This window comes from Platalea leucorodia (assembly GCF_965183815.1).
Source record: "Platalea leucorodia genome assembly, chromosome: 1".
In the NCBI taxonomy this organism is placed as follows: domain Eukaryota; kingdom Metazoa; phylum Chordata; class Aves; order Pelecaniformes; family Threskiornithidae; genus Platalea; species Platalea leucorodia.
In genome coordinates, this window is record NC_138823.1 from 15,507,362 (window position 1) to 15,534,838 (window position 27,477).

General features: G+C 42.3%; 1 protein-coding gene across 1 annotated transcript in view; it reads left to right on the plus strand.

Moving 5' to 3' along the window:
• SAMD12 (sterile alpha motif domain containing 12) overlaps window positions 1–26,117 on the plus strand; it is a gene marked incomplete at both ends in the record, with an annotated part of 128,457 nt that extends 102,340 nt beyond the window's left edge. Inside the window, one exon of the mRNA XM_082315777.1 lies at window positions 26,023–26,117. Coding sequence (XP_082171903.1) covers window positions 26,023–26,117 — 95 coding nt within the window. The remainder of the gene's footprint in view (window positions 1–26,022) is intronic.
• Between the last annotated feature and the right edge of the window lie 1,360 nt (window positions 26,118–27,477).

The window sequence follows — 27,477 nt, forward strand, 5'->3', positions numbered from 1 at the left end:
CACAGGAGCCCAGTTCCTGGAGCGCAGGGCTGCGCGCACTCAGCAGAAACATTCCCCGGAGTGGGTGTTTTTAGGAACGGTTCCGGCGTCGAGGTGCAGATAACTGCCCAGTGCTTTGGCTACAGAGTGCAGTGGGCTTCTGAAAACGGGTGCTGTAACCTGTAGTGTTTAGTCTAAAAGCAGTTTACTCCTCTCTATTTGTTAGTTTTCTACCTCAGTACATTAATCCAACCTGTTCTGCCACTGTTAAGACATCTGTAGCTATAGCTCTTTAGTTTCTTCCTTTTATGGGAACTTTTAGATGTTTATTTTTTCTATGAAGATATTGATTTCCTATCTTTACCTTTCTTGTGCTGTAGAGAAAAAGAAGTGAAATTGGAGGTGTTATATTTGCAGAGGGATAGAATTGCAACATTTTTTTTCTTCCAGAGAGCAAAATAAAGTAGGTGCCAGTCTGGGTTTTTCAGCATAGTTCTCAAGGATGCAGGGAATACAGCTGCAGTGGGATGTGAGTATCCAGGTGCCAAGCCATGAACATGGCAGGAGGAGGCTGAGAGTCTTGGTCAGGCACCTCCATTTAAATATTTGCTGTGGAGCTCTTCAGGTACCTGCCATCATCTCTCCTCAGAGTAGATGCTACGTGGGGGAAACAAATGGTCCTGCCTTTTCCCTTCAGCCTCTGCTTGCTGGGAGAGAGAGCAGTCTCTGTCTGAGGAGCATGCAGTCCTGTTACTGCCTGTCCTAATTTGCTGTACAGCTGAGCCTGTGACCGGAGGCAGTCCGAATGTGGAGGGCGCAGGCACAGGGAGCTGTGCTGGGCATCAGATCACCTCCTGAGAGCTCTGCCAGGATCCATATCAACCACATTATGCCTCTGCTGAGTGCATTTCTGGCTTTCCTTGTTTGATTTTTTTTAAATCAACTGGCATTACACCAACCAGCATGTCAGGTAGTAATAGGAATGTAATATTATTTTATTTGTGATTAGCTCATCTCTTGGACTCTGAGATGTTCTAATCTCTATTCCTCCATCATCACCCAGCTCTCTTCGAAGCTCTATCCCTCTTTGGTTTATTTACTCTCCCTCTGTAATTGAGAACTTTATTGTTGATCACCATGAAAAATTGGCAGTGCTTAAAAATAAATGATCCATCTTCCATCCCTTCAGTGCATCTAGTTTTTATGATTATAGGAATCTAATGAAAGGTTGAAATGGGGATGAGGAGGATGAGGGTGTCCCAGGGTGTTACCTAAATGTCTGATCTACAGATGAAAAGGGATGCCAGGATTTCTGTTCAGGAAAGTGCCAGTAAAACTGCCCATTTCTTAGCACTGGATATTTTAATGACATTCAATTCCAAACTCCCAAGTACAGCATTGCAGAGAGAGGTCAGTGGTGCCCATTTCTAACAGCAGAATGGTGCAACATAACACAGCAGCCTGAGATGGCATTCTCCTGAAAAATAAGAGGTCTGTGTGAAAAAAATTCAAGCAGGAGACACATGTATCTCCTCATTTAGAAAGCAAGGCATTGTACTTCCGAATAAACAGTTTTCCATGTTCTCTCTGTCACACAGATGCACATACATGCACACACTGTAATTGGATAAAAACGTAAACAGTAAAGTAAGGATATGATTAAAAATTAAACAGTCACTGCAGAAACCATCAATAGTAAGTGCATATTAACTTACATATAACGGCATGCTGGTGTGATAGCTTCAAATTGGCTGATTTGCAGCAAATAAGGCCAGCTTTCCAAAAGGATATTTCTGGGTTTCAGTAATCAGACCCTCAGCTCTGATTGCTTGTTTTGTTCCTTCACAATTTTTGCCAGCCTTTTTAAGTAACTGATAATATGCATGACTTTCTTGAACTATAGTGGGGGATATGCTTAATCCTTCGCCTCTGGTGCTTAGCAAGAATGAGACAGTATGGGCCTGACCCGGCTTTGTCCTATCTCATGCACTGTGAGACTTCTGCCATGCGCCCCTCATCTCCATCCCCTTTTTCTGCAGGGCTTCACCAGAGCCCCTATCCATTCTGTGACCCACCTTGCTGGCTGGCTGTTTATGTACGTGCTGCAGGATAAGCTGAAGGGCAAAGCTGATTTATACATATTCACCTGCCCATCCGAGTGCCACATCCACACATGCACACCTGTGATCTGCAGACCAGCTCCATCTGGCACTGCTTGGCAGGGGCTGCAGGTTCTGGAAAGGGCACCCCCCAGCTCTGTGGTCCCTTTCCATCCCCTCTCATAACATTCACGCCCTGCTCTCTTGTGTGACCTGCATGCGGAGGCCTGCGTATCAGAGGACAAGATGTTTGGCCATCTTGCTTCAGAGTCAGAGTCAGAGTCAGTGTGGTTTTGAGCTACAGCCAGTCATTCTCAGTAGAACTGCTACGGCCTGGATTCAACACCGGCAGCTCAATGTTAGCTTTAAATGTTTAGGGGGAAGTTGAAACAAGGTTAAAAGCCTCTCAAAATTGGGGCGAATCTGGCAGGGCTAAGCAAAGCATGATCTTTTCCAGTGAGCTCTGTCTTCTTCGATGTTTGCTTTTCAGGTGGGTTGGATAATATGGATACGTGACCAGTATATGGTACAAAGGAGCTTTTGCAAACTTGTTTCCTGCCTTCGTGTGGCCAAAACGGAGTGCCACTCACTGCAGAAAGCAGCTGAGCTTTGTGCTTGTTATCTGGGTCTCCTGTGTTCATTTAGGCTGGGACCTCCTTCCCTCTTTTCTCCTGCCAGTCAAAAGCAAGAAATGAGTGGGTGTTACTTGAGTTAAAGATCTATAGCCATCCCAATATCAGTGAGTTGTATATATCCTGTAAAAAACCCCTTTATTTCTACCTTCCTGTGAGAAAGTAGCACGTCCCCTGAATGGCTGCCAGACTCCTTGAATGTGGCTGCAGGTGGCTCAAACGTGGTTTTTGTTAAAACACAGCTGGAAGATGATTTCTGTCATGAACACCTCAGCACTGTCAACTGTTTCTGTGCTTGTTCTGCTCCGGTTGGTGTGGTCCGTATTTGGAGCCATACAGTGGATGGCTCTTTGGTAGCTGCTAGCGTTGTAGTTCACCATTGGCTGCAGCCGCGCTTTGGGGAGCTGGACAAACGAGTGGCAAATACCGGAGCAGCTGTTGTCCGTTCGGGGTTCCCTTCAGTCACTCAGACCGCTGATTTGTGTTGTGAGGAGTATGAAGGCTGTCCTGATAGGGATATTCACGGTGGGAGTTTCTGGATGTAGCAGGGGAATAGTATGAGAAGGGATACCATAGTGCTAAGAAAGCACTGGAGGACATAATGGGTGTGAACCTGCTGTGAGATGCAGAGCAGGGAGCCTGCGGCTGCTGAGAGCCACTGCTGGAGCCAGGATCCTGGTGGACTCCATATGGGCTTCACTCTTTCTTTCTGTGCTTTGTTTCCTGGCTTTGCCAAAGCCTTTCCAATATAGTTGCATCCCTATCCCAGCCACCAATTCTCAGACCGTGGAGAGAAGGGAAGAAGCCAAGGGTTCACAACGTGCCCAGGCGGAACACAGGGAACCAGGTCGGAAACCCACTGGCTTAGGCTGGTAGAGCTGAATTGCTGTCAGCAGCAGAGGGAAACCTCTGCAAAATGGTCTCAAGTGTACAGAATACCTCAGGGAGCAATTCCTTTTCTTCTTGATGTCCTGAAGAACAGATGGATCTGACATGTTTGTTGCCTTAAGCTGTCTTGTTTTATCAGCACATCAGATCTAGGTGCTTGACAGATGTGCCAAGCAGAAAATAAAATTCATCCATGCCCAGTTGTATGGGGTTTAGCATCTCTAGTTCCTATTTAGAACTATTCTCTTTATTGTCCAACTTAGCCTGTGTATAAATGAGGAGGTATTTTCATTTAAAGTTAAGGGAAGATAGAGACAAATAAACTTTTACAAGTGCAAACTGATCTTGTGACCTTTAAAAGCATTGTTTGGCATCTTCAGCTTTTTGGTTCAGACCTGTGTCTGAGATAGATAGGAAAAATGTCAAACACAATGCAAAGAGTCCGGGTTGAACCACACTGGCAGTAGTGAAGCAAGATTTTATACATGTTACAGCTTGAATAGCTTGAAATTTTAAAACCTGTGTTACAATTGCAAAAGCATGAAATAAAAGCTTTTTGAAGCCAGCAACATGTTTGCTCAAAAGTTATTGCAACACAGTTCTGAATATCAAAAGCTGATTTTATTCACATCTACCCCATTCCTGTTTCTTCCCCCCAGCACACGCTTGGATTCTGTGGGGGATGAGGCAGCAAGTGCTTCTGCGTCTTTTTTCACAGCAAGGCCTCTGTCATGTTGTTGGGGTTTTTTTGTCTTTAAAAAAATCCAAGAAATAAAAATTGTGTTAACGTACTGCAGTATTTCCAATAGTTGCAAACTGTGCAGTGCAAAGTGGGTATGAAATATTTAATGTGATTTTAAATTAAAACTGTGCTACATATTTACTTTTTAAAAGAAAAGTACATTGGATTTTTTGAACTTCGTACAGCATAGTAAAGTTAGATCTTGCAGGTTCTTGTAATTACTTAAATTCATATTTTTCAATGTATAGCAGTGAGTATTTGCTGCAGAAATGCAAAGGAAGTCAGACAACAGAATTGGTGAGAGTCACTGGTTAAACACCTGTTGTTGAAGAGCTAAACTCTTTTTTGACTTCTGCAGGTGCAGAGATAATATCTTTTTCATGTTTGTTCAGCTATTTCAATTCAGTGACTACTTCATTCAAAAGTAAGAAACCAGTTGGGAGAAAAAAAAGCTGAAAAGCTTGTTTTCCTCTTTTAATCTATAAACAAAATCTGTGCAGTAGAGTATAAGATCTACCAGTTCTGAGATCTTGAGAAATTTGGTAACCAGAACTTAGACATTCAGTTCATCATGTGAAGGTAATGCTTCCTCGCTTAATGAGACTGATTACTCAAAAAGTATAACGATAAGCTTATTTTTGCCTTGATTATGTAGCTTATTTGGAAAGTACTGTTCTTCAACATTTTTGTTGCATTTCACTTTTACACACTAAGATCTATTTTACAACTAGAACTTCACATGAATTCCAAAGAAAAAAAACCTAGTCAACCCTAGTCAAAAAAACCTATCATTACTCATGCCCAGGTATAATGAGAATGTAAAGAATGAAAATCCCTCACAGCGTCCTTCTGGACAAGTTGTCCAACTGTGGGATGAGCAGGTTCATGGTGCACTGGGTGAAGAACTGGCTGAAGGGCAGGGCTCAAAGGGCTGTAGTGAATGGCGCTACATCTGGCTGGTGACCGGTCACCAGCAATGCTCCTCAGGGCTCAATTCTAGGGCCAGTTCTGTTCATTACATTTATCAGCAATCTGGATGCAGGAGTTGAATGCACCATTAGCAAGTTTGCTGATGGTACCAGACTGGGAGGTGCTGTTGACTCTCTTGAGGGACAAGATGTCTTGCAGAGGGATCTAGATAGATGGGAGAATTGGCCTATGATTAATGGAATGAAATTTAACAAGTTGAAATGCTGAATTCTTCACCTAGGACAGAGTAATGCCAGGCACAAGTATAAATGGGGAGAGGAGTGGCTGGAGAGCAGCCCCACAGAAAGGGATCTTCAGGGCCTCTTCAGGGATCTGCTTGATAAAGTACCATGGGATAAAGCCCTGGAGGGAAGAGGGGCCCAAGAAAGCTGGTTAATATTCAAGGATCACCTCCTCCAAGCTCAGGAGCGATGCATCCCAACAAACAGGAGTTCAGGCAAAAACGCCAGGAGGCCTGCATGGATAAACAATGAGCTCCTGGAGAAACTCAAACACAAAAAGGAAGCCTACAGAGGGTGGAAGCAAGGACAGGTCACCTGGGAGGATGTCGTGGTTTAACCCCAGCCAGCAACTAAGCACCATGCAGCCGCTCGCTCACTCCCCACCAGTGGGATGGGGGAGAGAATCAGAAGGGTAAAAGGGAGAAAACTCCTGGGTTGAGATAAGAACAGTTTAATAATTGAAGTAAAATAAATTAGAACAGTTAAATAGGCAAAGCAAAAACCGTGCACGCAAACAAAACAAAACAAGGAATTCATTCACTACTTCCCATCGGCAGGCAGGTGTTCAGCCATCTCCAGGAAAGCAGTGCTCCATCACGCGTAATGGTTACTTGGGAAGACAAACGCCATCACGCCCAATGTCCCCCTCCTTCCTCCTTCTTCCCCCAGCTTATATATACTGAGCATGACGTCATATGGTATGGAATAGCCCTTTGGCCAGTCTGGGCCAGCCCTCCCCCTGGCTGTGCCCCCTCCCAGCTTCTTGTGCCCCCGGCAGAGCAGGGGAAGCTGAAAAGTCCTTGACCAGTGTGAGTGCCACTTAGCACCTATTTAGAGACAGCTTAGCACTACTTAGCAAGAACCAAAGCATCAGTGTATCATCGACATTGTTCTCATCCTAAACCCAAAACACAGCCCCATACTGGCTACCAAGACGAAAATTAACTCTATCCCAGCTGAAACCAGGACAGAGGAATACAGAGAAATTGTCCGAGCAGCCAGGGATCAGGTTAGGAAAGCTGAAGCCCTGATAGAATTAAATCTGGCCATGGACATCAAGGGCAACAAGAAAAGCTTCTATAGGTACATCGGTAATAAAAGGAAGACTAGGGAAAATGAGGGCCCTCTCCAGAAGAAAACGAGAGACCTGGTTACCTGGGATATGGAGAAGGCTGAGGTACTCAGTGACTTTTTTGCCGCAGTCTTCACCGGCAGATGCTCAAGCCACACCATCCAAGTAACAGAAGGCAAAGGCAGGGACTGGGAGAATGAAGAACCGCCCACTGTAAGAGAAGATCTGGTTCAAGACCATCTAAGGCACCTGAAGGTGCACAAGTCCATGGGACCTGATGAGATGCATCTGCGGGTCCTGAGGGAACTGGCGGATGAAGTTGCTGAACCACTATCCATCATATTTGAGAAGTCGTGGCAGTCCGGTGAAGTTTCCACTGACTGGAAAAGGGGAAACATAACGCCCATTTTTAAAAAGGGAAAAAAGGAAGACCCAGGGAACTACAGGCCAGTCGGTTGCACCTCTGTGCCCAGCAAGTTCATGGAGCAGATTCTCCTGGAAACTATATTAAGGCATGTAGAAAATAAGGAGGTGATTGGTGACAGCCAACATGGCTTCACTAAGGGCAAATTGTGCCTGGCTAATCTAGCGGCCTTCTACGATGGGGTTACAGCTTTGGTGGATAAGGGAAGAGCAACCCTTCCAATCCAAACCATTCTATGATTCTGATTGATACATGTTATATTTAGATTTAGGTCAACGTGCTGACAAGATCAGTATTACATCTGGAGTCTACTGCCCAGAAGCTTAGGACAAGTAGTGTCAAGAAATATTGACAGGAACCAGTTGTATGGAGGACACAGTAAAGCAAGCAAACTTTTCTGGTTTAGAGGTCCAGGCACACAAAGGACGAGGAGGTAGCTGGGAGGAGCCAACCTGGATTTACTGAAGGCAAAACAGCCTGGTTGCCTTCTACGTTGAGACAATGGGCTGTGTGGACAAGGGAGGAGCAATGCATGTTTTATACCTTGACTTTACAAAGGCCTTTGACATGGTCTCCCAGTGTCCTTGTAGCCAAATTGCTGACTTATGCACTGGATAAGTAGACAACAAGTGAATGGAGGATCTAGTGGCATCCCTAATGGATTGATACAGGGGGCAACATTGTCCAAATACCTTTGTTAGTGACCATGATGATGAGACAGGGTGCACCCTCAGCAAGTTTGTGGGATGCTGCCAATTTGGGGAGGGTACTTGATGTGCTGGAGGGCAGCACTATCAATCAGAGGGATCTGGACAGACTGGAGAAGTGGGCTGACAGAGACCGTAGGAAGTTCAGCAAACACAGGGTCCTGCATCTGGGATGGAATAACCCCGTGGCTGGGGGCTGACTGGCCAGCGAGCACTTTGCTGACAAATACTTCGGAGTCTTGGTGAACAACAATTTGAATACGAACAAGCAGTGTGCCCTTGCTGTGAAGGAGGACAACATCCTGGGCTGTACAAGCAGCAGTGTAGCCAGCAGGTCAGGGGAACTAACCGTTCCCTTGTGTTTGGCACCAATGAGAAGACATCTTGAACAGTCTGTGCAGTTTTGCGCTCAGTACAAGAAAGGCATTGACAGACTGGAGCAAGTCAATGGATAGGTCACCAAGACGGTCAGGGGCTGGAGCACATCATGTAGGAAAAGAGGGTGAGGGCTGGGTTTGTTCAGCCTGAAGACAAGGTTCAGGGGGTCTTACTGCTGTCTGCAACTGCCTGTTGGGAGGGCGCAGAAAAGACAGAACCAGATTCTTCTCAGATGTGCACGGGGCCAGAACGAGAGGCAATGGGCACAAGTTGTAGTACAGAAAATTCTACCTAAATATAAGCGGGGGGCAAAAGGGTGGTCAAACAGTGGAACAGGCTCAGAGAAGGTGTGGATCTCCATCCCTGTAGATATTCCAAACTCGACTGGAAGCGGCCCAGGGCAACCTGCTCTAACACTCATCCTGCTCTGAGCAGGAGGTTCGACTAGAGACCTCCAGAGGTGCCTTCCATCCTGCACAGTTCTGTGACTGATAGATGCCAGTTTGTGAGCTAATTGTCAGAGCTTCTCTTTGTGGGTCACTCTAGGAAAAACAGGAACCATTGGAGATGTTTTATGTGATTTGCTTTAGGTGTAAGTTGAATCTCACTCTGGGAGATCCTGATCTCTTCTCTGGAGTGACAAGCTGAATAGATGCCTGCCCTTGGTGAAGTGAATCTTGTCTAGGCTGTCTAATAAGAGTTAAAAACTAAAGAGAGTTACTTTTGTTTCTGAGGGCAAAGGAAATTAGGCAAGGAATTTACTTCATGCTTTATTCTGAGTCATCAGAAGGAATTGGTTGAGAATTTGAAGACAGAAGGCAATGTGGGTGAAAATGATCACAAAAGAGTTTCTGATCTGAAGGAGAGGAAGGAATGAGTAAAAGCAGCTGAATAATGTCGAAGGACTTTAAAAGAGCTGGTTTCTTTGAACTTTGGAATAGATAGGTAAGGGTTGGGAAGGGAGGGAAAAGAAAATTCAAGGGAACTGACGTTTTTTTGGAAGACAGGGTACTATAGACATGGCAGCAGACTGTCCCACTGAAGGAGGAAGACACAAAATATCCCAAATACTTCAGGCCCTCTGCAGTTACTTGAAAATCAGGAATACTACAACTGATGGGAACAGGAGAATGCATTGCTAAGGGAAAAGTTTAAAAAGTAGCACAAACACCTAGTTTAATGAGTTGCAACTACAAGGGTTATTAAAATTCAGGTTTTTCAAGACTATAGAAATAAGGGAAAGATGAAGGAAATTAGAGTTCTGTGACTTTGTGGACAAGGAGGGGAAAGCTGGTCACAAAGAGGAGGATGCATACCAGCCATTCTTGAATTCAGTTTTCCCAAACAGGTTAATTGTGACAGGGTGCTTGGAACAGTTAACTTAAATAGAGGGAAAAGAACACAAGCTGGAATGGGGGACAGAGGTGAAATATATGGAGGGAAGCTGGACGCAGTCAAGTCATCGGGGTCTCTTGAGATTGTCACCTGAGTACCTGGGAGTCAGATGAGACCATCCCTGAACTTTAGCTTTTACCTTTAAGAACTTGTGAAGGATGAGGAAGGGCAAACTTAAACACCAAAATGAGGAAGCCTGTCAGCTTAACTTTGATACATGGTGAAATGCTCCAGAAAATTATTAATCGATTTGTAAACGCCTAGAGGATAATAAGCTGATAGAAAAACAGCCAGTGTGGATTTATTGAGAAAAAAAATGTGTCAAACCTCTCTAATTTCCTTTCCTAGTGGAATAAGAGGTGTAGCAGGTAGTAGTAGTAGTAGTAGGTATGTCTTTGGTAAAGCTTTTGGCAGTGCTGCGGAAAGCCACATAGCCTTCTTACGAGTAAACAGGGGAAAAATCATCTAGGTGGAATTACTGTGAGGCAGCTGAAGGACTGGTTGAAGTACTGTGTTCTAGGAGTAGTTATGGTTCGCTTGGCAGATGGGGAGGGAGCCTGGAGTGCAGTGCTGTTAGGTTCTGCCCCGGGTCGCGTGCTGCTCGTGGGTTTCGTTAGTGTCTTGGATGATGGACTAGGGAGTGCGGTGTGCGAGGGACTGTAAGCTCCAGTAGGCTTTGGATATTGTGGAGGACAGGTTTAGAGTCCAAAGTGATCTTGATAAAATGCAGAAATGGTTAAAATGAGTAAGATGGGAATTCAGGAAATATAAGTAAGAAGGTCTGCAGTGAGGAAGGGAAAACAAGTGTATGTATGCAGACAAGGGATGTCTGAGTAAGTAACAGTACTGTGAGAGAGCATGTGGTGTTGGGATATCACAAGCTGAACATTAGTCAGCACTGTGATACGGCTGGGGGAGAAAATGGGGAAGAGACCAGACTCTAGTATAAGTGGGAGTCTTGCATGTGAGCCATGGGGTATCCTTAACTCTTTTCTGTTGGCTCTCTGTCACTCCGCTGGGATAGTGTCCAGAGCCAGCTTCACACCATGAAACAGTATAGACAAACTGGAGAAAGCCAGGAAGAGAGCTGTAGGAGTGAGCAGAGATTTAGAAAAGACCAGTGAGGAAATACTGAAAGAGTTAGGTCCAGGATGCAAGGGCAAAGTTGGAAAGAGACACAATCTTTCAGGTATATTAAAGGATTTGTAATATAAAATCATAGTGGTGTTTGCCCATGCCCTCTCTACCTACCGAAAGTTAAGAGGGAAAGTAATTAGTTCGGTTTGCACCTAAGGAGGTTTACTTCGGGTATTAGAAACTCAGTGTAAGCATATTAGAGCAGAGTATTTGGGGGAATGAGAGTAGAGGAGGGTTGCAGGTGTGAGGAACAGGCAAAAGTCACCTGTGAGGATATTTGTCTTTGCCTCAAGTGAAGGGGTAGACTACATAATCTTTTTGAAGTCCAGTTCTATCTATAGTTCTGTCCACCAAAGCAAACACAAATTAAAAATGCAAAACAAGAATAAAACTGATTTAAACCAAGCGTTCCTTTTTGTTAATTTGAACTGTGATTATATTCGGCATTTTAAATAACCCTGGTTTAAATTAATCCCTTATGTTGCAGTGTTAGCATCTTCTATTTGTGGAGGTCTTTTACAATGCCTTTTTATTTATTAAAGAAAAAAATGTTCCTTGGTGTGATAATCTCTTTGAGTATGAGTTATACAAGTAACGATGAAGAGACTAACATGTTCTTACAACTGTTCTGAGATATTTGCATTAATGCCTTAGTTTTTCAGTAAATTGGCTGAATCCATACTGTAAAAACTAAACATCTCTTGAGACGATGTTGTCCTAATAAATACTAATTTCTTAAATAGTACCTATTTAAGTACCTTAAATAGGTACTATTATTAGTACCTATAAGTACTACTTAAATACTACCTATTTAAGTACCTTAAATAGTACCTATTTACACTTGCATAAAGAAATTTCTCCCCTCTAAAAATGAACTACTCTCCAAACACACAACTCATCCAGACAGTAGCCTTGTATATCTTACTTTATCCAGTGCTGTACTGGTGACATTAATTCAATGAGGAGACCAGAATGGGAGCCTGCTAGTTATTTTTCATGTTTGATTTTCTTCTCTATGAATTTAATATAAAGATGGTTATGTTAAGCTAATTATACCTTGGCTTTTTATTTTCTGCTGCTGAGTGAAATCATGTAGAAGGATTATTTTTTCCCTTTTCCCTGAAGAATGGAACATTTGACCACAATTACCATTTTTTACATTAGATAGAGCACCTTGCTGTCTATTACCACAAGTGATTTATTAGTATATAGGGCACACTGAGAAACAGTGGCTGACTAGCCAATGGGACATAGTAATCACACAATGCAATGCCTGCAGAATCATATTATGTTTGACGTTTAATATAAACCCAAACTGCAAAGTAAGACTTAAAACATACAAAAAAAAAAAAAACAAAACACCTTCAAAAAAGGAAAGCCCAAAAGAAAACAGAAACCAGGTAACTGCTGGGATAAATTTTCTTCTTACAGGAAATCTGTGCTGAGCAGAGTGTCCGAGGCAAGGGAAGAGCCGCTTTCTGCCCTTTTGCATTCTGCCATCCCCGGCTGTCCTGCTTACTCTGTCTGTCTCTCTGCATATATGTGCCACCCACCTAAGGAAACAAACAGAAACACCTGGTCCCAGTGTGGCACTTCAATCTTTTGAGCTGGTTCTGACCAGGAAGATTTCTTGTGTATAATAGTAGGTTATGCACACACTCAAGACTTGCGCTTCTGTCGGTGTGGAGGGCACATGCTCGCCCGCTGGCACAGCAGCACTATCATCCACTGAGCTCCGTTTAGCCAGGTGCTGAGCACCTTTCATCTGAGAAAAAAGAATTCTTAACAGCCACTGCTAAAGATGTTTCTGACTGGTATAATATATTAACAGCAGGGATGAAAGAGTTAATTCATTTTCCATCCATAATTTTTTGCTTTGTAGAAGCGATTTGCCACAGTCTAGCAGGGTGCTGTTATTGAAAAATTGAAGCACCAGGTGTGATTAAATAAGATCACACGTTTCATTCCCTCTTTAATTTCACATCACCCTTCAGCAGCTGTATCCCTTTGCTTTCCTATAGTTGGAGAACACATTGCATTTACAGCAGGCAGCTTGCCGCATTGGTAGCATGCACCATTGGGCTGTTGTGAATCAAATCTGTTTGTGCACACAAATTATTTATTGTTTGATGGACCAAACTTATTACTCTGTTTATTTCTCAAGAGTAGAAAATACAGAGTGCATTTGGGTAATAGAGGCAAACTCAGCCTGGGTCCTCAGTGTTTCCAGAGGTTCATGCATGCAGCAGAACAGGTTTCATTCCACTGCAAAGAAAGTAAAAAGGTAAAGACAGTGGTGGGTGTGGGATCCTTTTTCTGTTCTTACCAAGCACAGCTCTATGGGATCTGACAAAGTCACCTGCTTCCCTGAGATTTCACGGCCTGCCGCTGACACAAGGAGAGCGAACCACTGCCCTCCTGGCCACTGCGGAGCAGCAGTACTGGCACTGTGCACAGACTGTGCCCTTGTCCCTCTGCTGCTGGGTCAGAAAGGTGGCACTGGGGCCACAATTGCTATTTGCAGTTAGAACATGATGCCAGAAAAAGAAAACAAATCAGGTTTTTAACTTTCCATTGCTTTAGAATAGTGTTCCTGTGAAAAACTGAACTGCATTCTTAGAATATTGCTGGTAGTTATTCCAGGCAACGTTTCCACTTCCAAACTCTGGCTGGCCTCACTTCTCAGTCAAAAGCAATGCAAACCAAAGAGATTTATCTTTCTACTTCTTCCAGGCCTTGGAGGAAGAGAGGTTTGTTTGCCGTACTCTGACACTGTTACCTGTGGTAAAACGTTTGTGCAGATGTGACAGTGCCCTGGCCTGAGGTATTCTTGTGCAGCTCTGCCATAATTAACCCAAAGAACAGAAGTCTGTGGTCTGTTGTGCACCAGTATATGATCTGATGGATTATCATCCTGTGGTGTCAGCACCAAGGCATACAGTTCCCGGGAGCACGGGTCTGGGTGTTTCTAAAGAGGCCTACTGCTGTAGCTTTGGCTTTGTTTTCTCCTCCTGCACCTCTGGTGCTGTACTCCGCTGCTTTCCTGCTGCACTCAGTGGTGATATCACACATTTATACAGCTATGGTGTTTCATGATACAATATGGTAACGCTTCTCGGCAATGTTGAGCAGCATGTGCCTGTTGCCTATTTATAAATGCAGATATACAGCAGTCTTGCTTGTCCTCCAGCGCCCTTAGCCCCCTGTGTAAACAGCCAGTTTTGCTCACTGAGGACTTGTCAAAAATGCAGCCATCAAAATTAAACAGATGACCTGAACAAGTAAAATTGTACCTGAATACCATAGCTCTTTCATTCCCAAGCGAGCAGGGTTTTGTTTGCTGTGGCATTATTCCCACATAAAAGAAAAAAAGACACCAGGGGAGGGTGACAGAAGAAGTTTGGAGGATCTAGGGATGGATCTGCATCTGCGTTTGAGTATAAATAATGCCTATGAACACCTGTCCCTTCTTAAATTTGATCTTGGAAGCAGCATTGGGACAAGCTCATTTGATGTCTCGTTTTTTAAATGAGCTCTGCAGATAAAACTGGCTGCCTGTAGTGCACGGCTGTCCTTAAAAGTGAGCTGACATTTCTGCAAACATAACTTAGTTCATGCAGGAAAAGATACTCTTTGATCTGTGAGAGGACAAAAAATAAAACTCCATGAAACTCCAGAGGAATCCATTTTTCTTTTCTTTACATTAGTAGACCAGTCTTCATGGAGATGGAGGAAGCTGCTCTGACCTTTCTTTCCCTGTGTGATACAGACTGAGCGTGACTGTTTCATCATGAGTGAGGCCAGTATCAAATCAATGGTTGGAACTAACTATGCCAGTTTCGGCGTAATTATTGCCATATGCAGTGGGCTGTGTTTTCTGCAAATACTTCTATAGTGATTCTGAGTTGTCTAAGATTTACTGCTGTTAACACAAACAGGATTATTTCTTAACTGCATATTCACATATACACAAAGGAAGTGTTTCAAAAGGTGAAATTATATTTAAGTAATTGCTTCTTATTATGCTGGAAATTTTTTTGAATTATCTTTTTGAGGTTGCAATGAAGGGTTTAGGAAATGTTTCAGGTTGTGAAAGTTACCCAGTAACGTCAACCTAAAGTATTAAAAAATCCAGCGTTGACTCCCTTCAGAAATAATGAGGTTTAAAAGGAACCCACATTTTGCTCTGGATGTTTTGGGAATTTGAGTCTTTAGGCTATTCTTGGTTTCAGGCAGAAGCATTAAACCTTTTTAAAAAACCAAAGTAGACATTTTCATGCCATTCCCTGGTTTGTGGAGCTGTTGCTTTAAGGGAAATGCTAGATCAATATTGGGAAAGTTGGCAGTAGCCCTTACTCCTCCTGCCAATGCAAAGCAGGGTGTTATTTTCCCTACTGCTTTCCCCATACCCCTTCTTTTCTTTAGGTGGATGAACTTCTCTTTCTTGCTCAAAAACCAAATGCCTTTGCCATTGGTGCTGCTTTTCCAAGCAAGGTCCTTTAATGCTGCTCCTTTCCTCTCCACTTGCAAAGCAGCCTTTGCTCACACTTGCTGTGTGATAGGATCCTTCTCCCTGAGGAGAGCGCAACATCTGTTTTGTTTCCTCAATGGAGAAAGAGAGAGACATTCTCAAAAAGTTCTCCCTTTTCCTGCTTGCTAAGAACAAAAGAGATTTTAAAGCTTTTGGTGTTTCTGGAGAGAGGAAAAAACAGTGGAGCCCTAGACAGGAAAAAAACAGCCATGGAAAAATAAATTGAACATAATTTGAGCTATAATTAAAGGTCTTAAAAAGAAGCCAGACTGCCAAATTGGAAAGAAAAATGTGCATCTTGAAATAAAGTACCTTTATGGAAGGATGTGCTTGGGGTTACAGTGTAGGACGGCCATTCAGGACATCTTGGCTCTATTTCTGCTCTGGGCTTCCTGGGTGATACCAGACCAGAAGCTTAACCCTTATTTGCCTTGATGGTCCATCTGTAAAATTAGGTGGTATTGTGAGTCTCAGTATTTCATAGTGCTTGTGAACACAAGGAGATGATAGAAGTTATTTAAATAGAAGCTGCTGTGGCATTGCATTGATGGCAGCTTTTTGTTTATTATATTGAAAAGAGTTCATATCTTTTAAAATATTAGAAGCATTGTGAAACTGTGTATAACTGTATCCCTGGGGAATCTGTTTGTTGTTAGCACAGTGTAACCTGCAGCTTCAGTAAGGGAGCCTGCTTCAGAATGAGTTAAAAGGTAAAATAAAAGAAGAGTGCTTCATGGAGAGCTTCATCGAGAAGGACCTTGTGGTCTGCCCGCTGATGCCGCCCGTGCGGGTTGCACGTCGCCTAAAAAGCAGTAGATTCTGGTACATGGGATCTGCTTGCTAGTTGGAAGCCGAACTGAAACCGAAGGCTCTGAGTTGAGCTGTCTGTGATCTGGATGGGGGGAAGGTTCACATCTGTGAGGTTGCTTCTGCTGTGACCTATAAGCAGCAGCTCACAGGCTGCACGATGTGATCAGTGGGAGAGTAGGGCACTCCTGCTGCTGCCTGGAAAATCCACATGTGCAGCTTTAAGCTACTAAGTAAGCTACGAAATAAGCATTGCAACCTACCGACACTCCCATTTGTGATATAGTTAGAGCTGGTGCTTTACAGATGGCTAGTTCCATCATTCATAAATTCTTAAACCCATAAGAATAAATTCAAAGATTTTTATCTTTTAAAGGTGACCCACAACTCTTTAAATTCTCTTTTATGTTTACAGTTGAATACCTCAGCCACTCTGACAACATTACCGATTTGCACTCAGCAAATCTGGATTTTGTGAGAAAAATGAAAAGTCTATAATGCGCTGTGACTTCCTTCTGCAGTACAAATCAAAATAAATCAAAGTTATTCTCTCTTGTTCTCACTACTGGTATCAAAACTGTCTCCAAATCAGCATGGAAATGTGCTAAGAGGTAAAGTAAGATGCGGATTTTGGTGGCATCTTAGTTTAATCTTTTTATAGCTATATTAGCAAAAAGGTACATTCCTTCATAGTTATTGTGTTTTTGAAGGGCCAGTACAAATTACATTTTCAGAAGTGTCAAAGTAGGGGATAGTTTTTAATAGTATTTCAGGACTCTTAATTCACCAAGCATATTCTTTGCCCATGTTTCTGCAGATCAGTTTGAACGATCTTCTGTATTTAAAAATTCACCTAACAATTTCACAACCTGACAGCAATCTCACAACATGATATTTATACTAATCTGATGAATCTGGGACACATGCTGTGGTTTAAAATAGAGTAGTCAGGCTTTCGGGGCCATTGGCTGTAAAATTTCCATGGTAGTCTGAACTTTGGGCCACTGGTGACGGTTCTGTCCCTTCTCCGGTGCTCACTGTGGTACCCATATACGCTTCCCAAACCTACGGTTCACCTCCTCTGTTATCTCTGGTCATTACTGAAGGAAACCACCAGGTTTCCACCATCGCCATCCACATGTCTGTTGTCTGTACAGCTTGTGGATAAGCAACAAAGAACTACAGAACAGACATGTTTTTTAAAGAAGTAACAACCAAAGAAACCTTGACTACTGGAAACAGAAAATTCAGAGCTTAGCATTGGTTGAGTTGCAGCAAAAGTAATGAAGTGTGAAATGTGCTATTCCCAACCAGTATGCCATGCTGCTTTAATTTACAGAATATATAATTATATAGCATTAACATTCTGGTACATCAGTCTTTGACAAAAATTGAAATGAAAACAGACAAATGCATGAATCTATTTATAAGACAATTATTGTAATAGTGGTGGATAAGAATACAAACTTAAATAATTTTACTTATTTTAAGATTATGCCTTTAACAGCCTTTGATTTTGTGCCCCGGTAAATACTCACATGCTGTTGCAAACCAACTTAGTTTAATAAACCTTTACTAAACACTTGTGGAAGTCCTTCCCGCATACTTCTAACTTTATCTGAATCTTATGAGCGTAAGATCAGGGATCTGCTTAGAGATCTGCTTTTGAACTTCAGGGATAAACTATGTGCGAGATTGGTTTTCCCAGTCAGACCATGGTCCATTTCGACCAACATTCAGCCTTTGGCAGTGGCCCGAATGAGCTGGTTAACCAGATGTACAATGCTACAGCAATTACAGTGAAAAGCACCACATCCCATCACTCCAGGCATCTGTGTTAACCACAGAGTTGTTAGAATAGGAGATGCCCTTTTATTTCATTTGCAAAGAGATGACAAATGTTTACTATTAATGATTCCCACTATATGATTACAGAGGAAGAGGTGAGAATCCCTTCCTAATCTTCTGCCGGCAAATTTCTCCTCCGAGACACTGTTAGGTCCCAAATTGACCTACTGTGCTTGTGGTGCACTCCAAGTATCCTTTATTTAAACTATTTTTGAGAAAATCCACTGAGTCTGGATTGCTTTTAGTGGTCTCCATTATCATTTGCTTCCATGTAGTTGAGGCCAGAAGTAAACAGATGATTAAAATCAGATTGGGTGGCTTAGGAAATGACTATGCCTTTCCAACAGGCCCACTAATGGACAAGTCTCCCCATCACAAACCCGCCACCAGGGCATCCGCTCTCCTCCAAAGGCCAAGTAACTCACTTTGCAAGGCTAGTCAGCCTCTCCTCCTTGGATATGACGCTTCCTCTTAGGGTCAGTTTAGGAGGCTGGGAATTGCATTGCTTGGGGTTTCTTTCTTGCTCATACCTTACAGGTTTTTTCAACTGAAAAATAAATAAGTCCCCAGGCTTTGTTTTGTTGTGGTGTTTTGTTGTTTGTTTTTTTTTTTTTTCCCCAGAAGATGTGTATTAAAAATCAGATTAGCTTTCGTCTCTCTACTACTTGATAATGATTTCTACTGAGCCCACAGAGTGCATATGCACTGTCTGGTTGGGTCAAGAGATGACCTTTCTGAGTTCCTGTCTCCGGAGGAAGCAGAATTGTTTAGTCTCTGGGATGCTAACAGGGCGGTGCTGAGAGACAAACTGATTTTGGTAGCTTCATGCAGAAAAAAAACCCTCTGAAACTTAATGACCTTCTGTAGGGGAAAAAGGCTTTAGGCATGAAGATACAAGCAGAAATCAACAAGATTGTCATCTGGGGAGTGCAGAGAATACAGACAAAGAAACAACTGCAATACACTGTATGTTTGAGTTAACTAAAAGGTATTTTTTCGACATAGAAGCACAGTTGACAGAGCAGGTAAAGTATGATTTTCAACATACCACATCACTGTATTTAAAACACAGCTCTTGATCCTTCACAAGGAATGAAGCAGGATTTTTATTAAGGAATACCTAATGGTTAGATATGTTGCACATCATCAAAGCCACTGAATCAATGCAGCATTAAATTCTGAGAATCATCAAATGGTATATTATAAGCAGGAGGAAACTGGGGAGCGTAGCAGGAGGTTATACTGAATTTGGGGAAGAGGCGTACGTTTCTGACAAGATCAACAAGAAACTCACGTTATTGAGATTATGCTGAGGAAAATCATCAGACTTGTATGGTTTTGTGGGTATAATATTTGAAGAGGTGGATCTGGTTTAAAAAACAAAACAAAGCAACTGTTTAGAATATTTTTATGAACGAGTAGTTTTCTTACATGTACAGATTATGCCAGCGTTCATACAAGAGTGAATGACAGCATGGCATGGGGACGTTTGGGAACAGAATTGTTCTCTCTCACCTTGGCCCACAAAGTTTCTTGGGAAAACAAGTCTAGGTTGAATACTAATGAAAAACAGATTACGGGGTTTCACAGATCATGTAGTCCATCCCTTTGCACTGAAACAAAATCAGTGCATAGACTTCGTAGTCATATCTGGAAAATGGATAGAGTTATTTTTAGTTGGCAATATTAATGGTCTGATAGCATATCAGAAATGTCAATTATACAGTGACCTATTATAATATTAATTGGACATATCATGTAGCAACCATACAGTTGCTGAAGGACATGATAATGGGATGGTAACTTACTCAAATTAATTAGTATGTCACCAGCCCCTGGCCCATGCACTTTGGTGGTGACCAAGAGAAATAAGCTTATTCTTACAGGTATGGTAAGTCTGCAGATCTGCAAGAATACAAGCCTGTGTACCAATCCTGAGTATTTGATTCATCTCTGAGAAGAGGAGATGGTGTTGTTCCTGTACCACTTCGGGGGCTCTGATACTGGAGGCTGTCTTATTGCAGAGATTGGGACATTATGCCAAAGCAGCTACTCGGAGAATGAGTTGCTGTGGGACTTCTCTAGTTGGTATTCCACGTTCGACAGGCGGTGCTAGGTCTCGCTGGAGCTCCCATTGTGCAAAAGGCTGACAGATGCTTTGGACTGACACAACAATAATACCAACTTCTTATGATACACGTGCCAGAGGAATTCAACATATCCCTGAGCTAGCTCAAGTCTTTCAACGTTCCATTTAAGAAATATTGACAAAATGGGCCACATTATCACTCAAGTCATTAATATATAACCTATAAAAGGACCTGGGCAAAAAAAATAAATAAAGGAAAAACTCTAAACCAAACCTATTTTCTGCCCCTATGCTCCTTCTGCTGGTTATGCAGAAGCAGTAAACAAGCCCTATTCCCAGAGCTGTGCTGACAGCACTGATGATGGCGGTGCACAAATTAGGAGGTAAACAAAAAGCCGTGTTAATTTCAAGCTCCATTAGAAACACAGGCGGTAAAAAAAAATCAATGTCTCCCAAACAGAAAAGGTCAAAATTGGTAGGGAAAGAAAGTTGGTTTTCCAGTAGGTATGACTATTATTATTATTATTATTATTATTATTATTATTATTATTATTATTATTATTTCTTTTAAATTGGGTGTAAGCAAGAAGAAGCTACTGGACAGTGTCACGTTAATGACTAATACACTGAAAATAAAAAACTACCAAAAATTGTTTTTAAAGAAAAATATACTCAGCTTTGAGTCAGGTTGAAATTCTTGTATTTAAAGGCTGGTTTCTATTTTAAATTTTGCCTGTAGGTTCTGTGGATATTCGGTTACATTTATAATCTTGGCATGACACATTTGAGGGATCATTCTTCTGAAAAGTGTAATCATCAGATTTCACTGTTTTCTCTTGGCATAGTCTATTCTTGGATCCAAATCCTTGGGGCCTGTTAGTTTAAATTTTAGGCTTTGTTGTGCATCCAGATTAAGTCTGGAAATACATGTGTGTCATTTTGTTATCAAGTTGTCTAGCAGAGGATGACAGGAAGAACAAATACTGCTTTATATGTTTTCGTTTTATGGTAGCGTGTCACCTTCAACTCCACTAACATTAAATGTTTATCACTTCATGTGATCTTTGCTTTGCATATTAAACTAAATTTCACATGGCCATGTTAAATTATGTATGATGATGGAGTTCTGTGGTATGGTGTTAAGAACCAGTTCTTCAAACGTGATTGCATATGCAAAAACCTTGACACATAAACACCACGAAGTAAGTGTGACCTTATAAGAGCAAAGTTACTAAGTGTTTGAGGAGCTGATGGTCTTAGCGTGGCCACAGATGTTCTGAAAATTATTTTTCTTACACTTACTTATTCATTATAACTCTGCTATAGTTGCACATATTTAGTGTAACCTCCTTTGATCAAGCAGTGTTTGGAACAAAGCTGTTAATGCTTCTTTGTTCTCCAGCACCAGCTAGTCACAGCATCTTACTAATGCTCATTAGTGTTCATCCCTGTGTACTGGGCAGTATTCCCCTCTGCAGAATAGGACCAAGACATAGTGAGTTCAAAGACCATGTTTTATATATAAAAATATATTAAAGTGATATTTAGATCGGTTTGAAACCAATGGTCAATATTTTGAAAGTATGGTCAATATTTTTGTAGAAGAGTCGGGATCCCTGTGGTAGAGAGCACAGATAAGAGATACAAAGTGGTCCCGGCTCAACACATTTCCTTCCAAACAGCTGCATCTCCTCATTGTCTCTTCATCTCATCCCTAAGACACAGCTTGCACTTCTAATTGTCATTCCCTTCAGCAGACATTAGCATGCTTGTTAAATTGGCCATTTGTGTCCCAGAACGCCCCTGCCTCCGGTGACTCACTCAGACCTGCATTTTGCACGCCCTCGGGGACCATGGAACGAGTTATCTCTGTACTTTCAGCTTCTGGTACTAAAACTGTTGCACATCAAATTCATAGAATCATAGCATCATAGAATAGTTTGGGTTGGAAAGGACCTTTAAAGGTTACCTAGTCCAACCCCCCTGCAATGAGCAGGGACATCTTCAACTCGATCAGGTTGCTCAGAGCCCCATCCAACCTGACCTTGAATGTTTCCAGGGATGGGGCATCTACCACCTCTCTGGACAACCCGTTCCAGTGTTTCACTACCCTCATTGTAAAAAATGTCTTCCTTCTATCTAGTCTAAATCTCCCCTCTTTTAGTTTAAAACCATTACCCCTTGTCCTATCGCAACAGGCCCTGCTAAAAAGTTTATCCCCATCTTTCTTATAGGCCCCCTTTAAGTACTGAAAGGCTGCAATAAGGTCTCCCCGCAGCCTTCTCTTCTCCAGGCTGAACAACCCCAGCTCTCTCAGCCTTTCTTCACAGGGAAGTGTTCCATCCCTCCGATCAGCTTTGTGGCCCTCCTCTGGACCCGCTCCTACAGGTCCATGTCCTTCCCGTGCTGAGGGCTCCAGAGCTGGATGCAGCACTCCAGTCCTCCCTTATTTCTTCATTAACCACCTAAAACTGCAGTTGTGAGAACAAAGTGACTTTTAAAGAGGAAGAAATCTAAAAGGATGTGTTCTCTCCTATGGATTTCAACATCTTCTTTGTTTTCTTTTGTTTTCACAATTCACCAGGTGCCTTCTTCCTCCTTCGCTGTGCTGTCCTGCCAGCCTTCCCTGCCTGCCTCCTGTTTCTTAATGCAATCACCACCAAAAGAGACTTACTGTACCTGACAGTGTTGTAATTCAGGCATGAAGGTAGCATATTGAAATCAGTTCGCCCATCCACAGTTGTGCTGGGAGTACATTACTAACAGCAGTCAAATTTTGTTTGGCCAGGAGAGTAAGCAGTAGTGATTTGAGGAGGTGTAGAAAGCTGATACGTTGAGTGCCAGTTTTCAGAAGTTCCCCTGATCTGTTTACTTTCATGTTCAAGTTTCAGCTCTCTGGGTTAATGATTGCCCGTTTTGAGAACATGACATTGTATTCATTTCAGAAAATGATACCTTTTGTCCTTCTAGAGGAGACAATGTTGTGTTCTGTCAAAACTTCAGTTATGCCCCCTGAAATCATGAGAAGCTAACTTCAGTGAGTCTTGGGGTTTCGCTAGCTGGTTTTTGTGTCTGTCTGATAATAAATGATGAACATCATGTTGAAAAAGACTTTGTGAATACTAGCCTTCATGACATCTAAGTAGTAATGACTTCTGTAAAGCTTGAGGGCATACAAACTGCTCACCGTTTACTACTACAGTGAATTCTTTCACAAGGCTTTGCTCCTTTGCAGCACAATTAATTTTACGTTTCATTTACTGACACTGGCATGCACTTAGCTTTATAATATTAGTTAAAATTGGTTTATGATGTCAGTCTTATTTTTAGCACACTGAAAGCAGGGGAATAATTGAAGTGTGCTGTTGTACAATTTAGGGCTTGTGGTGGACTTGGAGAGATGAGGATGTGCCATTCCTGCTTCAGTTGGTCTAGAGGGAATAGCTCTTCTCTTTAACATTTCATTGTAATCTTTCTGATGATACCTCAAAATGTCAGCTTGTGCCTCATAGCTTAAGTTAAGTTCTTCCCAAAATAACTTCTGATGTACCTCAGAAATTTAAAAATTAAATCTCAGCAATATACACAAATAACATCTGAAAGGCTGTTGGAGTTCAGTATGTCATTTATTTTGTTTTAGTTCTTTTTTCAGTTCTAAGTTGTCTCCCGTGTGTTAATACCAACGAGTTGACTTTATAGGCTGCCACAGGGTACTCTGCTGGTCATGCTGAAAAGCCTTACCAGGTTGCGGTGTTATATTCTAGTGAAGTCTTAGTAACTTTCCAGGATGAAAAGGAATTAAGAAGTATTTTGTCTGGAGTTCTCTTGCTTGCTTGCTTTATATGGTAGTGCTTTGGTTCTAGAATGCCTTTTTTTCTAATGAAAGTAATTTTTAGCTTTTCTACAAAGAAATGAATGCATTAGGAGGTCAAGCAAGCATTGATTAAAACATGGTTTGGGGCTCTCACTGATTTGCACCACCTTCCTTAAATCTTATGATGCTTTGGAGAAAGGGGCATTCATACATGTTTCCCATCGGGAGTGATGGCTCATCAGAAGTTTGAAGGAGGAAGAACACTCTGAGACATCTACACGTGAATGGCATCCTGCTTGACTTGCCTTCAGGGAAAATAATGTGTGTAGATCATAAGGCTGGCTCCGTCTTTAGAGTTTATGGAACATTTGCCTCCGTGTTTGCTTTTCCCTATGAGATAAAGCAACCATTGGGAAGCACTGAAACTCAGTGCATTAGGATGCACTACACATAGAGCTCAAAGAGCTGTAAGACCTTCATCCGCTGAACGAGTCGGTCCACGTGCTGACCTGACCTTACTCACACTTCTGTTAGAAGAGTAGGTTATTTACCGGAGTCATTCTGAACTCTCAATATGAAACATCGTAGTTTTTCTGCTGTGCTCATATCTAAAAGCTATCTATTTTTATTGCTGTCCCCATCTGAGATATTTCAGGCTAATGGAACAATATGATTGTTTTTATCTCCAAAGTATTTCATTTCTACTGAAGAATATCATACAAAAGAATGCAAATCTAAATCTGAGTGGTTATCTCTGCTAAGCTGCTTTTAAAAAATGAATTAGCTTAGTAAAGAACTGGCAAATACATGCGGAACGTTTTGTGAGGATCGCTGATTGTGAAGTTTTGTTAAACTGCGCTTTCTCCAAGCATGTGCAAAAATAGCAACTCTGGAAATCATGAAGCTGTGTCGTTTTCACAACTGAAGCTATTATGAGACTGCAGGCAGAATTCTCATTCCCTCTCTTCCCCTTCGAAAGCTGAACATCGTCTCGGAAATGTGAAGAAGGAGTAAGCCTGGTGCTTAATGTGACTGACTGCTCAAGAAATAGGTACTATTTGCTGTTTTAAGCATTAGCCAGCAATTAGGGTTTGCAGCAGAGTCTCATTCCGTTTTCATTAATGAAGTCATTAACAAAGATATGATACAGTCTTTTCCTCCTGTTACACATGCAACTCAGATAAGTGAAGACTTCAGGTATTTCCAGGCCAGTATTACTGTCTTTATGAACCTGCCTCTGTGATGCCTGTAAGCACAAGCAAAGTGAACTTCTGCAGTCTTCGGGAAACTGCCCCCCACAAAGTGACTGTGAATCCTTTTCAGGCCTGACTCCGGTGTACATGTGAAACCTAAGCTGCTTCTCTTTTGTTCCAGCCCTTCTTAGGCTCCCTCCTTCCCTGGCAGCTCTTATGGACTGGTGAGGTCGTTCCCCACTGCTGCCGTTCCACCTGCCATCACCCGTGTCTAAATGATGGTATCACCTGTGCTATTCCTTGGGAAGAGCTCTCTGAGAGCTACCGCAAAGTCACCCCACCGTCTCCTTCAGATCCCACCTGGTGACTGTATCTTGCTGGCTGAAAGCTGGCCAGCATTTGAGCTACTGAAGTGTGCTACTGCTTGCCATCTTGCTGACCGATGTCTCAATGTTTCCGTGTGTCTCTGCATCTGCTGTGTTCGTCCCCTCTTCGGGTACGTGTGCACTGCCTTCTGCAGCATGACGTGGCCAACGTAATCCAGCCAGGGAGCTCAGAGAAGCCTACCTGTAGGAGGAAAAGCTTTGCGCTCTGCTACCGCAACTCCTTTTCTTTAGCCAGCTCATTTAAACTTGGATCACTGTACCATACCTTACTCTCTAGCGCACAGACATTCTTTTTGTTTTGTGTTGGGAAGGCACTTGGCATGAGGAGTAGGGGAATGTTTTCATTACTAATAGGTAAATATGTTTTCACATGAATTAGACAAGCAATATATTTGTATACATTACAGAGCTGCCTTATAATGACAGGAAAAATCATTAGAACTCACCTTTTCTTCACCAGTGTGCTGCGTGTGCCCCGTCTGGTTTGTCTTGCCAGGCTTCAGGACACATGCAGTGTAGTTGTAAGTGTAGGCTCTCTCCCTCTCTTGCAGGTCTTAAAATAATACAGTTATTAAGAGTATAATGTAAGAATTCTAATTTCTCCACCATTAGAGGATGATCTCTTAATGAAACTGCCAGTTTGGCATTTCCCTGTCTCCTGAGTGTTTTGATAGATGTATTATTTTACAGAACAATTCTACTTTTCTCTCCTTGATGCTGTTCAGATTGGACCTAAGAAATGCCTAACTGCTCTGCGACGTTGCTTTTTCTTATTAGCTTTCTAGAAAAGCGAAGGGGAGGGACAGAATACAAAAACTTGACATTTGCAGATGTTTTCCAGCTCTTTTAGCTGTTGTTTTGTATTGCTGTTGTACCTGCCAGCCCCTGGTGAGAGTGGCTGCGTATGCATAGTCCTGAAGAGCTCACCTACTAACCAAGACAAATGGTAGGAAGCATCATCTGAGGGTTGCTCCTTGGAGGATGATGCACACAGGCACCGAACCACACGCTTTGGGTTGCGTGGGAAATCTGTGCTGGGACCAGAACTGAATACCAGCTCCAAGTCCCTCCAGCCTCTAGTCCTGAGGAAAAATCCTCCCCTTACTGGTTTTCAAAACCCCATTAGATAAAGCAGTTCTCTGAGAATTCGTGTGAGCAAAAGCAATGCCGAGCCTTGTGGCTCCCTTCCTACCTCTGCACCATTTTTGGGAGTGCTAATGAGACTTACCGGCCTTTTTCGTCCGACCTATCCGCTGAAGAGTGGAGGAAGATGTGATTTATTAGCTAGGACCGGGATGGATAGCATCATAAATCTTCTCTGGACGGCAACAATTAAAGTTGCCAAGGCTCTCTGCTTTGCCACATGGGGTCCACACGACTCTGACCAGATTTGACCGGCTTATTCTGCTAAATGAGGATGTTGAAATGACGGTCTGCAGTTTATTAATAAGTGTATAAATCTGAACTATAAGGAGAAAAAAGATGAACTGATGCTAGTATATCTGTGACATATACTTAATAATAAAACTTAAACTCTTATACAGCCTGATACAAATTACTTGCTCTACTGCGCCAGTTCTGCCACAGCTACACATTTCATTTTTGTGATATGCTCTGCGACTGCTCGGCTAATAAGTGCTGAGAAGGGAGAGTAATAGATAGATAGATGCATCTGGTATTTATAGAGGACTGTTTTAATGGTGCTAAAAAACTGATGTGCTCAGCATTCCTTGCAGCTGCAGTTGCGTTCGTGTCAGTAATCCTATCAGGAGGGTTGCTGGTTTCCAGAGTAATTAGAACCCTGAAGCAAATAAACACCAAATGAATTCTCTTCTTTTGAAGTTATCTTTTTTTCCCCTCTTTTAAATAGCCCTTCTCTGGTATAATTACGTACCAGTCATTATAACATTAAAAATCATTTTAAGTGAATGAATGCTATTTTTGTTGTTGTTGTTGTTCCTTTCTAATTATTATGAACTAATTGTAATTTAGGATAGTCTTCTAAAAATCTCATTTCATTACAGAATGGCTACTGACTTAAACTGCTTCCCGCCTTGATTCAAGGGAGAGGCAGCAGCTCCAAGTTGGGTTCATCTAAGCCGGTCTGGTGGCTTGTAGCACATGTGGGTGGAGTACAAGTTGTTG